The following is a 14,499-nucleotide window of genomic DNA, read 5'->3' as shown; positions in this document are numbered from 1 at the left end:
TCCACTGTCAGCGTACGGATCCTCAACAGAATCCAGACACCCTAGAATATTATTTATTTCATCCTCTGCAAGGCCGCAAAAACGATTATTTTCTTTTTCGCGATGTATTCGGCTCACTCGACGCCATTTTATATTCAGACTGCCGTACCTACTACGAGCAATACCGGAATAGACTAAAAATCAAATTACCTTACCAGATCGATGACAAACAATGCGATAGGACATTTTTGGGTATTTTCGCTAATGCCGAATATATGCGACACTGGTTCTAGTGCCACTTGTATTTGAACGAAATAATACAATGGGTTTAGAAGCACCTCAAGGCTTACGTATGAATGTGGCGGTGGGTCTACAAATACTCAATTAATTAATGCCTCATCGGACTTTTCCGATTGACGTGCGGTAACCATCGATGAGGCATGTCAAATCCATCAAAAGACCTATACGTCCAACAGACCCCCTTTGCTGCTCACCTTCACCAAAATTCGATTCAGTCATTTAAAAAATATAATAACAGAAATAAAACACATTTTTATAAATCCACAATTTATTGAACAAATAATGTACAACAACACTGGCAATAAACTGTGGTTTAGTAACTTAAAAACTCTAGAATTTTAGCCTATGTGGGTATTGGCTCGACCTCAGTCCAAACATAGAAGCGAGATATCCCACAAGAAGTTTCCTGGAAAAAAGATCAAATTAAAAAGAAATTCGATCAAGATTAAATAAAAAAAGTACAAGAAGTAATTGATTATTTTAATTGTAACAAACTTTATTTATGAATTTCTCATATGTATATTGGGAAACTCATGGTAAAAGCTGTTTTGATTTAGTCCTCAAGCGAAACTATAAGCTTTTGACGAACATCTTATAGCATTAGTAAGGACTATAATGTCATATTAAAAATAAACATACCTGTCGGCATGTTTCTTGATGGCTGCAATCACTTGTTTGTCAACTTCCTTCTGGTCAGCCTTCCTGGTGTCACTTACTTTGTATCCCTGAAAAGGATTTACTTAATCATTTACACCAAACCAGAATTTTTTAAAAATAATCAAAATTAAAATATAAACTCAGTCCCACTATCGGTTTGTTTCATGGTACATCTAAAGGTGTCCTAAGATAAGTCATCATGGTTTTTACCAGCTAAATTATATAATATACACTTGAAGAAATTAAAACTTACTTCCTTCTTCTTCTGGAAAATATCTCCTTCCTCTTTCTTTGCCCTCTTTTGCCTTTGCCTTCTGAAGTATTCATCATTGATAGTCTCTGGGATTTTGACACCGCTAATGTCAATTTTGGTTTCTGTCCCAATGACATACCTTTGACTGATACGTCTCAGAGGGCAGGCATTGATACCAAAAGGTCCTTAAAGAAAAATGACTATTATAAAGATGCAATATTTGATAAATAAAAAGTATATATTTATGATAATAACTTCAGATAATAATGATTCATATCATGGTACATCTTAAGGTGTCCTAAGTATACTCATCATGTTAAGAACTTAGTTAAGCCCTACAATGATAAAGTTGTGGTAAGACTTACCAGTAACTAAAAGTAGACCGGAACTCAATTGTTTAAGGAAAACAACCCTTTTTCCTTTGTGTCCACCAGCCAGCAAAATTAAGACAGTTCCGGGGGTGATTGAGGGCCTCAAGTACCTTTGGTGGTTTTTGAATAGTTGTTTAGCTGGCCTCTTTGCAATCCTGAAATAATTTTATATGGTCACATATCTTGACTAGAATATTATCAAGGCAAAAAAGATTAAATTGGATATTACAACCATGATAGAAAAATGTAAGATATTCTTAAAAGAATCTCTGATTAGTTTACTTATGTTGAAAGTTAATTATAGTAAATTATACAATGTAGAAAATTTGTTTACAGATATTCCATGGGTAGGGAAAATCCATGGTAAAATTCTCAATGATCTTGTCCTTAAGCGAAACTCTAAAATGTTTAAATCATTTTACAGCATTAGAAAGGACTATACTTTTCAACTACACCTTACAAGGGTTATACTCCGTAGTAATAAAAAGTGCCTTTTCTTTGCATTATTTAATCTTTGGTTTATACATTATAACATTAATGTTTTACTTACTTTTATTGTATTAATAACAGGAGGATTAATTAGTGACACATATTGAATCATGTTTTACTCAGAAAAATATTTAAACAGCAGCTTTAATTTTTTTGATAATAAATTTAGGATAATATATTGAAATTGTATACTTTGCTGAATAGAATCAAAATATTTATACATTGTTTTTATTAATTTGAAGACATTTTAATTTTTGAATAAGTATCTATTCTTAACTAGATTTAGATTTACTGAAACCATAAAATTAGTTGAAAAAGTTTGTTACTTTTTTTTTAGAAATTAGAATTCTCTTTAATGAAACTTACTTAAACATTTATTATTAACAGCAATAGTACAGTACTAACAATATTCAGTGTTCTAGTGATTTATTTAATCAGCTACTTTACCCTCATACAGTTTTTTTTAATGAACTTGAAAGGGTGACACTTCACATGTGCAAAAAGTTTTGTCCAAAACTACCTTCTCTCAAAATTTAAGTGCACTTGAGCAGAGTTCTGTAACACTGAAATTGTGTGTGGAATAAAGAATGTTATGAAATTTAAGATTACCAACCTAGCAAACAGTACATACAACAATATGGCCTTAATATCAGCTCAAAGAAAAACCAAATAACCATCACCAAAAGACATATAAATGGAGATTCTCTTATATGTTGACAGAAACCTTGAAATCATCATAAATGAACAATGGGAGAGTGCACAAAAAATAAAATGTATATGAAAAGCAAGGACAATATTTCACAAAATGAGTGCCATCTTCAAAAGCCACAACATTAAAAATGAAAGTAAGGCACTTTACATGCTGTCTTTTTTTTGTTTTGTATGGAGTAGAATCCTGGATAGTCGCAGAAGGCACCACTAAAATGAAAGCATTTGAGATGTGATCATTAGAGAAAGAAAGATCGATACTCCATACTACAAACCACATTACAACCAGAGGTATAAAAAAAGGCCTGGAAGAACATCTTGGTTGCAGAACCTACAGCTTTGGTTTTGGAAAAGCTCAGTAGAACTGTTTCAAGCTGTTACAAGGTGTAATTTCCAACATTCAAAACAAATAGGTACTTAAAACTAGCGAGAATAAGAAACTGTTGAAGCTATTTTAGAAAGTACAAAAAACAAGCACTAAACAAACTTTTAACACTAAAGAATATTATTTTTCTTTTACAAACAAGTCTGATTCAGGTCATCAATTAACTGATTAGCACAGTCACATATTTCTGTTACTTTCATATAGGTTATTAATTGAAATGATGACAAGCAACTAAAGTTCTTAAAATAGGAGCCTATCATTAGAACCTTTCGTGTGACACTCAATCACAAAACAGCTTAACCACCAACCAAAACTCTATTTGAATCTTAACACAATCATTAGTGAAATGTGCCAAGAATTAAAAAAAGATTTTTTTAGTGGTATAGGGTCAAGTGGGGTAATTGTAAAAGGCGTGTTTGTCAAATAGGCGCGGGCTTTAGGCTATAATGTCCATGATCAGGTTGCATTTGTATTTCGTGGGATGAGGTTTTAACGCACGTGTTTTTGAAATGTGTCGAAAACACCAAAAAATGGTTTTATAAACGTTGAATGTTTTTGTAAAAATTTTGAGTGTGTATTGATTAATACTTATTCTAAATATTTTTAAAAGGTAAGTTAGCCATCTTAGTATCTGACTAGCAACAATTGTGTCTTTTTGACAAAAGGGTTTTTGTATATTTTTGATAATTTACAATTACCCCAAAAAAATTAGTATTGTAAATAACTGTTTGCTTCTCAGAAATGCCTCGCAAATATACGAAGAAGCGCCAGGGACCTCAATATAGCAGAGAAGATCTAAGAAGAGCTGCGGAGGATGTTCTCAATAAAAACAAGACATATCAACAAGCTGAAAACTTTTACGGTGTTCCCAAATCCTGTATTTTTCATCAAATTAAAGGACGCAATATCTCTGTAGATAAAATAGGTGCTAGGCGTCCATCAGTGTTGTCAAAAGAAGAAAAAGAAAAGTTGGTACAGTGTATTAAACCTCGTGCTAGGATGGATTATCCCTGTGACAAAGAAGAAATTAAGAATAATGAGGCTCAATATGTCAAGATTTCTCAAATTAAAAATTCCTTTAAAGATGGTATACCCGAAGACAATTGGTACTACGGGTTTTTAAAACAGAATCCCTCAATTTCATTTAAAAAACCTGAACTACTAGAAAAATCAAGAAAAGATGCCAGAGACCCTGAAGTTGTTTACGATTTTTATAATGAACTTTCGCAGCTTGTAAAGGATTATAATTTGGAAGAAAAACCATCATTTATTTTTAACACAGATGAAAGTGGATTTGGTACTGATCCACACAAACAAAAAGACATTAGGAGAAAAAGGAAAATGTAAGTTTCCTTAATTTTAACATTGTATTACCTTCCTTTTTGGTTTTAGCTTTAGTACATGTCACAGGAGGATCAGGCAGAGAATCCATTTCAGTGTTGGCAACAATTTGTGCAGATGGTTCATATTTGCCCCCCTATATACTATTTAAAGGAGCAGCAGTTTAACCAAGAAGGATTTCAGGAAAAGCTTACCCAGGGACCCTATACACTACTTCATCCAATGGTTGGATGGAGGAACCCCAGTTTTTTGAATGGTTTTCTACAGCTTTTGTGCAAGAGGTTCAGAATAAAAGAAGGACATGGGGAACACCAAATCAAACAGCTCTTTTAATGTATGATGGGCATAGTTCTCACATAAGCTGTGGCATTGTAAATGCAGCACTTGATAACAACATTCAAGTTTACAAATTTCCGAGTCATTTGACTGATAACATCCAACCATTGGATAAATGTGTCTTCGGTCCAGTGAAAACTGCTTGGACAAAAAAACTAATAACCTTCACGAAAAAACAAATTGGTAAAGGTAACATAAGGTTATCAAAATCCCAATTTGTTGAGTTATTAGGAGAGGTTTGAAGAGATTCTATGAAACATGATAACATCATTAAAGGTTTTATTTCTACTGGCACATTTCCAGTTGATTCAACAAAATTTCCTGAGGCAGATGTTAATCCTGTTTTGTTAAGAAGGTATCAAGAAAATCAGGTAAAATCTAAAAACTCATCCACACCATGCACTAAGAAAGAATGAAAGAAAATGTGCTATATTATGTAAGACAACAAAATTTTGTGTACAAGCATCCTAAAAACTAAAAAATTCCAAATTCACTTTAAATTTCAAATTTCAAACAAACATAACATCTAAAACACTTTACCATAAAATTTACACACATTACCAAAATTAATCATAACAAAACAGATTGAGAAAAAAAAAGCATCTTTTTGATAAATTTCATTAAAAAATAAGTAAAGCTATCAATAAAACAGAATTTAGAAGAAGTAAAATAAATTATTTAACAGGAAACAAAACTAAAACACTAAAATGATGTCAGAGCACAGGTTAAAAGGTATCATTAAAAAAATCGTCAAGGCTATAATATGTCCTGAATAATAAAAGTGATTTTAATTCCTTTTTGAATCTCTTAACTTCTTCTGAGACTCCGTATATGGTCCTCAAACTTAAGCTCCTTGTCAATCACCAGACCCAAAAACTTATTGTTAGAATAAGGCGGGACAGGGCAGTTAGCAATAAGAATATTATCAAGACTACGGTTATTTGTAAAACAAATTAGTTTGGTCTTCTCTGGATTTAATGATAGTAAATTTGCCCTGAACCACTCATATATAAGTTGAAGATCAGCCAACATGGCTATTCTCAAAGAGTCGGTATCATACCCATGCCAAAGAATGGTGGTGTCGTCAGCAAAGAGTGTGAATTTTCCCTGGATATTAAGTCAGATGAGGTCATTAATATATAGGAGAAAAAGTATTGGTCCCAGTACCAACCCCTGAGGTACTCCCCAGGCAACAGATTGATATCAGAATACTCTGACCCCACACACACTCTCTGATGACGACCCTTCAGATATGAAGAAAACCAACTCACCACCAAGCCCCTAAAACCATAGTGGAAGAGCTTCAGCAGCAGAACCTCTTGACTGACACAGTCGAAGGCTTTTGACAAGTCACAAAACACAGCAGCAGAAACTCCACCACCGTTAATCTGGCAGTAGACATCACTCATAAAGTTAAACATTGCGTCATTTGTGTTTTTATTTTCTTGAAAGCCAAATTGAGAACCACTAAGAATAATCTTTGATTTTAAATAAGACATCACACGTTTTTTAACCAATTTTTCAATAATCTTTGAAAGTGTGGACAGAAGGGATATTGGTCTAAAGTTTGATGGTTCAGCAAGGCATTGAACAAGCATTGAAGGCATTGAACAAGTATCTATAGATGAGGGGGAAATCTGTCAATTGTTTTGGAAGAGAAGATAAATATTCTACTGTTTTTGCTGCTCGAGAAGAACCAACTACAGAGATTGAGTTCAGCTCAATAGTAGCAATTTTACCAGACCCCAAAATTAAGTTGGAAAAAAGAAAATTGCTGTATATTTTTCCTGGCTATGTTAGTGTATTTGAAAAATAGACCATAATTGGGCAAAAACTGAGTTAACTAGAGTTAAGTTTTTTATTTTTCTTTATGTTTTTTTAAGAAGTGGCTTTGTAGGCTTTTTTTCTTTAATAAAAACTACTTTCAAATGTTTAGTATTATTTAATGGTGTATTTATAAACGTTGCACATGGGGTAATTGTAAATGACAGATCTTGATATAAAATTAGTCAAGGAAAAATTATTATTGGCCCATTTGTTTCCAATTACCCTTTGTTTTGAAACATCACCCATATTTAGACTAAAATTAATTTACCCCAAATATCAGAGGAAATTGTAAATGAACCATAACTCCATAAAACTGCAAATAACTTGATGGAAACCATCTTAGATGGAGGATGGTGGATAGGAAGGTTATAATATATCCTATGATTTTTTAATTATTTAGAAATATATTTAAAAATATTTACATTTACAATTACCCCACTTAACCCTACCTGTTTTTTGATACCACTAAAACAAATTTTTTGGACCAAAATAGGATATTAACAAGTATTTTGGAAAATGATTGGTAACAACTAAGGTGTTTATTTAACTTTTTTTAAATTGAACTGTATGTATTTTTTGCTTCCTTATCCACTATCTTGTTACCCATTAATCCTGAGTGACTATTATTTTGTTATATAGACTAAGAGACTAAACAGTGGCTTTAATTTTGAAAATTAATGGATGGTTAAAGCTATGTTTAATACCTAGAGTTTATATGACTGATCTAGAGTGCGATAGAATTAAATAATAGAGGAGGCGTTAGCATTGTTTACAAAATTGAAGCATTTTCTTATTTATTTTCCTCTATATGCTGATGAATATGCTTAGTATTTATGTAGGCTTCCACTTATAGAGTGTTTTTGATGATCCAATATTTGACTATTAAATTGGATATTCCAAATCTATGGATTTTTTTAACAAGGTTTATCAATAAAATACATTAATTTGATATAAACTCAATCCCAGATGTGTTAATTTTAACATTTTATTCCCCCCATTAATGGGACACTGCTGTCTGAATTATGGTGAAAATTTTAAGCTATAATATGTAGAATAAACAAGGGTACAGAGACTCTTTTTTCTCAGTTTTTCATTTTACCTTAACCTACAATCCTCTACAAGTATGGACTATTTTTTCACTAATAAAACACATGGTTATAATTCCTATATTGCCCTCGTATTTTTCAATAGTTTTAATTGGTGAAAAATTAGTGGTAATAGCAAAAAACATAGAAACAACCATTAAATGAATTTATTTCAATTCTTAAAGATCACACATCTGATAAAATGAATGCTCTAGTTACAATGCATAAACTCTAAAGGCAAAAAGCTTAATAGGGTTGAAGGTGTATCTGGATCTAAGCTTAATGGAAATGGGGCGTATAAGTGTGAATGTTACAATGTGCTTCGTAAACTCCCATGTGGTCATATTTAATTCAATAAATTTCACAATAAAACATGATGAAGTTTAAATTCACTTACTTGTCTTGTGTTGGATACACGGCCCTACGTTTTTGCACCAAAACGAAACGTTTCCCTCCATTTTTCTCACCTCCGATTTGCTTTTCAACAACCCTTGGTTTGGCAGGCTTCTTCTGAGCAGCAACTTTTTTACCAACAAACTTGTAAAGGGCCTTTTTGTGGTAAACTTTTGACCTGGAGAATCTGACGATTCCGTTACCCAGGTCGTAGTTCCTTGGGTTCGATTTCTTCTTTGCGGCGGGTGCCATCTGAAATAGAAACACCATGCATGTTATTAAAATTTAGAATCAGATGTTTGTATAAGATATATTATAATGAAAAATTCATCAGTTTTGAATAAAATCGACATAGAACTTTCAGCGGTGTCCTAAGGTTTGAATATCATCATGAAAATTTGAAAATCTTTACCGGAAAGAGGGAATAAGCAATGAAACTTAAGAATCACAAATAGAAAGATCTAACCTAAGTATGAATCAAATTTTTTAAGATTTTTAGATAAAATAAATGAAATTCGGAAAAAATACTTGCTAGAACTAGAAACTAGGAGCTTACACAATAAAAACCATTATTTAGGATATGGAAAAACTGTGAGATGATTTAAATTTTACCAGATTCTTCGCTTGCTAAAATGAAACAACTCACCTTTCTGAAATGTTTATGGCGAAAGGATGACAATGACGTGAAGCGGATGCCATTTTGATTTTATGACAAATGACAACACACGGACGACTTTGACAAATGACAAGTATTACGCAGCGCTGCCAATAGTAAAGTTTTTTTGTTCCTGAGATGTAATTTACCGAAAACAAAGAAAATTGGTAGAAGGGTTTCCTACTTAAAGTAGATATATAGACAGATAATAGCGATGTATATATTAATATATTAAATACAAATCTGCCTGGCATACTTTAATACAGAACTACACATAAGTTAATCCAACTTGCAGTTAAAGGCGCCTACACATGATCCAATGTGCAGGGAAGCTGTATATTGTGTTCTGTTAAACTTGGGTACACCTTTTACACGACACAAGTTTTCAGTAAGATATTATATAAGTAAGGTATAAAGGGTGTTTTTTTGAGAGGTATACAAGTTTGAAGTGAAATAAAACTATAAAAAAAAAATTACTGACATGGTATTGGTTTTATTTAAAAGATATTGTTATGCCATTAGTGCTTAAAAATGATTTCGGGCATATGAGCGCCACGTCTGGTTCGAATGTAGCGTAATCACAGAATAAACGATCTCAGAGTTCTTCTGAGATCGTTTATTCTGTGGCGTAATCGGGAAGTCCAATTTTCGACCACATTTTCAAGCATCTGGGGCCGTATCTCGGCAATAACGCGGCGAATGTTTGCTTCCAAGTGATCCAACGTCTGTGGTTTATCTTTGAAGACATGTGACTTCACATATCCCCAAAGAAAGTAATCCAGGGGTGTGAGCAGTGGCGGCTCCTTCTTAGGGTCAATTGGTCAATGACCCCCCTTAAATAATCTCATAAAAATACCAATTTTATTATAAATATCTTTTATCTAAAACTTCATTGTGAATTATAAAATTCTCTAAGCAGTCTGCATTAGCAAAACAAATATATTATTAACGTCGCGTTTCGCGCGCATCACAAGCCCGTGGCTGGGCCGTATTTTAAATTGTCCCTATACAGTTCTTACGGCTTATGAAGAAATGCATGTAAAATAGAACAAAGAAGGCAGATTAGAATTTCGTGAGCGGGAGTGAGAGTCACCTTTCAGTCCTATATCGCCAACGTAGTCGACGGCCCGACTGGATGAATGTTTTCAGTTTTGTTTTAGATAGTTACTGTTTCCCGCCCGCACGAAATAATTGCCTTAAAATCTGCTGGAACATTAAGTTATGATGTTCCAGCAGATTTTAATTTAAATAATTATGACGGCTTGAGAAAAAGGAAAGTGGTTGACCAAAACCAAATATGAATTTAAAACAAACAACAAAGGATAGGGGTAAAGATATTCAAAAATATTTTAAAGAATCAATGTACAATTTGTGTGATTGGATTTGTGGCTGCAGTCTTCGAATGACGCTGTATGGGCGAAAAACGGAGTAATTGACATTAAGCATTTAAAAGTGAAAATTACAAAGCTTGCTTCTTCCACTACTCATATAAATTCATCAATGAGTTACGCAAGTTTAGGACGTGTTAACACAGTCTAACAGTTGAAAACTATATACTTTGGTGTTAACATATGACAGAAACTTGATAGTGTATATCGTAAATCTGTGCATGACTTTAATAAATCGGTTTCTAAAAATAGGTATATTTTAAACAAACTAATCGGCTGTATAAAATTTTGCGGAGTTTTCGAAATTGCATTGCGCGGTCATGACGAAAGTATCAGCTCCAATAATCCTGGAATTTTTCTGGGCCTTATCGATTTTGTTTCTGAACTGGATTTAATGTTTAAAGAACATATTGAAAAAAGTACAGTATTTAAAGGCACATCAAAAACAATTCAGAACGATATTTTAGAATCAATGTTAGCCATTGTACATACTCATATAATTAAGGAGATTGGCCAGACAAATTTTGTGGCAATTCAAGTAGATGAGATCACAGACAGCTTCAATAAAACGCAGATGATTGTCATATTGCGATATGTATTAACTGATATTGTACATGAAAGATTTTGGAAATTTGTTAACCCTTCAGGTGCCACAGCACAACATTTAACTAATGTAATATTGGAAGAACTTCAATTATCAAAAATTAATCAAGCACCTGAAAAATGAATTGCCCAAAGTTACGATGGTGCATCAGTCATGAGCGGTAAACTGGGAGGAGTACAAACAAAAATTAAAGAAATATACCCAAATGCACACTTTATTCACTGCTATGCCCATCAACTTAATCTTATCCTGCAAAAAGCGGCGAGTCAACATAAACCGATAAAAATATTTTTTGTAAATTTATACGCATTTTCGGCCGATCTCCAAAACGTACGATGGTTCTGGGTAGAGTGGTTGCGATAACCTGTTTATACCCTTTTTCTTATATTTTAAAATATTTACTCTAATAAAAAGGCAAAGTTAATTTTCGGAAAACGATTTAAGCATTTAAAGTTATTTTTACCCGCTTAATAGGGTAAATATCTCGGTAAATATTATTGAGTTTTATCTAAGTCTGTATTTTTTATCTAAAATATAAATGCTAAAAGATCTTTCAATTACTTTAAAAAATCAATAGTTTGATTTGTTTTTTTTCTATTAGAGTAAACTATACGTTTTCAAACCAAAATGACCCCCCTGAAGATTGACCCACGAGCCGCCACTGGGTGTGAGATCACACGATCGTGGAGGCCAGTTCACAGGTCCATTGCGTGAAATTATGCGATCATGGAATGTTTCCCGCAATAAATTGATAGTGTCACGCGCTGTGTGGCATGTTGCACCATCTTGTTGAAACCAAAGCTCTGCCACATCAAGTCGGTTCAACTGAGCAACAAAAAAGTCGGCAATTATGGCTCTATAACGTTCTCCATTGACTGTAACAATCTGGTCGTTATCATCTTTAAAAAAATATGGGCCTCCTGATATATTCCTCCTGACCATAAAGCGCACCAAACTGTGACTTTTAATGGATGTAAGGGCGTCTCAACAAAAGCTTCTGGATTTTCTCCATTCCAAATTCGGCAATTTTGCTCATTCACGAAGTCGCTCAACCAAAAATGAGCCTCATTGCTGAGCAAAATTTTGGATTGAAAAAATGGGTCAAGCTGAATACTATTTTCCGCCCATTCACCGAAGGTACGGCGCGCATAATGGTCACGCGGTTTCAGTTCTTGCACAAGTTGGATCTTGTAAGCTCGCAAGCCAAGATCTTGCCGCAAAATCTTCCACAAAGTGGATGGGCACAGCCCCAATTGTTGTGCACGATGGCGAATCGTCTCATTCGGGTCCTCTTCAACACTATGCTCCACAGCAGCAATAACTTCTTCTGTGCGCACTGTATGGCGTCTTTGTGGATGCGTATTATCAACTAGAGTATGCGTGGTACGAAAACGATCCATTTTTCCATCAAGAAAATTGGCTTCTTATTAGATATATCTAACCTGCTAATATAACTATTTAACACCGTTCTGGAATACGCTTTTGGGATTTTTGAATGGAGCAGCAAGAGTTTAAATATAGGGCTCTTGGGTTTAAATACTTAAGCTGCATATGGTAGGCTTGGGCATTTATTTACGAGTAATCTCCCAATGTGTCGAAAGCGAAAGGATTTTAATTAATACAGTTGATCGGTTATGACCTATAACGCTAAAACCTTAACTCTGCTAAGAAACCTAGAATAACACCACGCAATTGGAAAGATCAAAGCTCGGTGTGTCACTTCGGGACCACGTTAGAAATGAGGATTTACGGACGAGAACATGAGTCACGGATATTATGTACCAGGTGGCTCAAGTAGAACTGGATCGGACATGTTGCCCATATGGTAGATGGACAATGGATAACCAAGAGCTGACAAGAGAAACATGGAAAGACCTCCCACGATGGATGCAAAGAGCTAATTGATCATGATGCTGGCATTTCAAAATTAAAAAAAAAACTACAGAAAAAAATGTAATATTAATTTAGTGTGTTGTATAGCAATTTTTGATAATGGAAAGTTCTTATTTAATACAACAAATGAAGAATACATTTAATATTTTTTGCGCTGGCGAGTTTGTACTTTTATTAAAATATTTTTTTGCAACATAAATATAAAATCTAAATAATCACGTGAAAAAATTATTAAAAAAATATACAGCACGTTACATAACGTTATGTCTTGCAATATACTGTTTTTGTTATTCTTGATATATTTGTGTGCAACTCGTAATTAATATACAGAGATGATACTAATCCTGTTACAAAGATAACAAATAGTATGATCATAAGCCTTGTAATTAACAGGGTATTACAAGGCAAGTAGTAAGTACGATATGTATTTTTCTTTATAACTAATAGTTTTTTATGTAGTGTTTCTTTGCAGCTATAATGGATAAGCTAACCGAAGTATTGTATTTGAAATGGTTCTAAGAAGTATTATCGGATATTGAATTTCAGTCGAATTAGGCTTCCGACTTATCTGATGCCGTTTCTGAGCATAGAGTTCACGATACTTCACTTAGTCGTATTGAACAATCTAGTAATGAATGGATAGCATAGCGTCAACCTGTAGTTTGGCTGAAACATAAACCGACTCATAAATCAGGTAAAATAAATTCTCATGGACGCCCTCGGTACTGTTTGTTGTCAGATGTAGAGAAAATGATAGCTTTTTTCGGTTTTGTTTACATGGCTGGCATTAAAAGGGAGCAACATTTGAAAACTCACGAGTTTTGGGTGCAGGACGGAACTGCTCCAGATTATTTTCTATCTACCATGTCGGAAAGACGCTTTTAGGGAAATACCCATTAGATTTGAAGACTTTAGTGACCGCGCAAAGATTGAACAATATTAGATAACTTGACTCTAATTCGCTTTCATTCCAAGCTTTTATAGAAAAGTGTTGTAACTACTGTACTCCAAGTCAGTATTTTGACGAAATGTTTGACGCTCTATGTGGTAAATGTCGTTTCCATCAATACACAGCACATAAGCCGGCCAAATACGAACGATTCCCCAACCTTTTTCGTGTAAAACATAGGGGCATATCTACAGGACAACAATCGACTGGACCTTTTCAAGTTCTCAATGATGCTCTAAGTGTTGGCAAACGTTTGATAATGTCCATTGACAATTTCGGATGAAATATCACTAATGCTTTCAACTTTCCACGACCATAACAGTATCGAGCCTGAATCCCTACAGGTAGAACCAGAGGTTACATTTTAAACAATGGAAATTTGCATAAAAAATAAGGCACGGCGACCGTCACTGGCTATTAAGTTCACCCAACCGCGTGAAATTGTTCAGGTACCCGATAAAATTTACAAATTAACCCTTGACACTAGCCTAAACATAATGTAATATGCAAGAAGCCTTTAAATTGTGTACTTCATCAGGTTGCCACTGAAAGGGGGTTGTGCCTTATGTCGAAATAGATTTATGTATGAGTTCAAAGCATAATGAAAATAGTGCAGCGAAATAGAGAACTATACCGAGGCTACGAGATTCCAGAAAGCTGTCAATAAAGACTCATATCAGGAAATAAGCAAGCTAGGGGGAGGATAGCACATTCACTATTAACCACCAAAAAAGCACTCAGCATTACGGAGGACCGGATAGAGGTACCTTACTTTTCCTTAGATGCGGATTGGCTACTTGTTGGTCGGTATAATACATGAGGAAAAACTTTAAATCCCCAGGAGCTGAAGGCATCTATCTAGCACTATTTCAGTGGGGCCTGAAAC

General features: G+C 34.0%; 1 protein-coding gene and 1 non-coding gene across 3 annotated transcripts; both read right to left on the bottom strand.

The window, feature by feature from the left end:
- Positions 1 to 529: 529 nt before the first annotated feature.
- LOC126745027 (60S ribosomal protein L6) lies at positions 530 to 8,824 on the bottom strand. Of its 2 annotated transcripts, none has more exons than XM_050452677.1 (6): positions 8,771 to 8,824; positions 8,129 to 8,376; positions 1,555 to 1,715; positions 1,190 to 1,374; positions 919 to 1,004; positions 530 to 685 (listed from the first exon to the last, which is right to left on the bottom strand). In XM_050452677.1, exons 2-6 carry the CDS (start codon positions 8,374 to 8,376, stop codon positions 610 to 612), a joined length of 756 nt encoding a protein of 251 aa, XP_050308634.1. In that variant the 5' UTR covers positions 8,771 to 8,824; the 3' UTR covers positions 530 to 609. The 2 variants fall into 2 exon arrangements, with proteins under 2 accessions (XP_050308634.1, XP_050308635.1); XM_050452678.1 differs by lacking the exon at positions 8,771 to 8,824 and adding an exon at positions 8,737 to 8,766.
- Positions 1,072 to 1,142, bottom strand: LOC126745428 (small nucleolar RNA SNORD58). The gene has a single exon (XR_007663543.1). It is a non-coding gene; the product is annotated as a small nucleolar RNA SNORD58 (small nucleolar RNA).
- Positions 8,825 to 14,499: the final 5,675 nt, after the last annotated feature.

Source organism: Anthonomus grandis, chromosome 15 (assembly GCF_022605725.1).
Source record: "Anthonomus grandis grandis chromosome 15, icAntGran1.3, whole genome shotgun sequence".
Classification (NCBI taxonomy): domain Eukaryota; kingdom Metazoa; phylum Arthropoda; class Insecta; order Coleoptera; family Curculionidae; genus Anthonomus; species Anthonomus grandis.
Note: the sequence above shows the minus strand (reverse complement) of the source record. Positions and strands in the feature narration are given on the sequence as shown.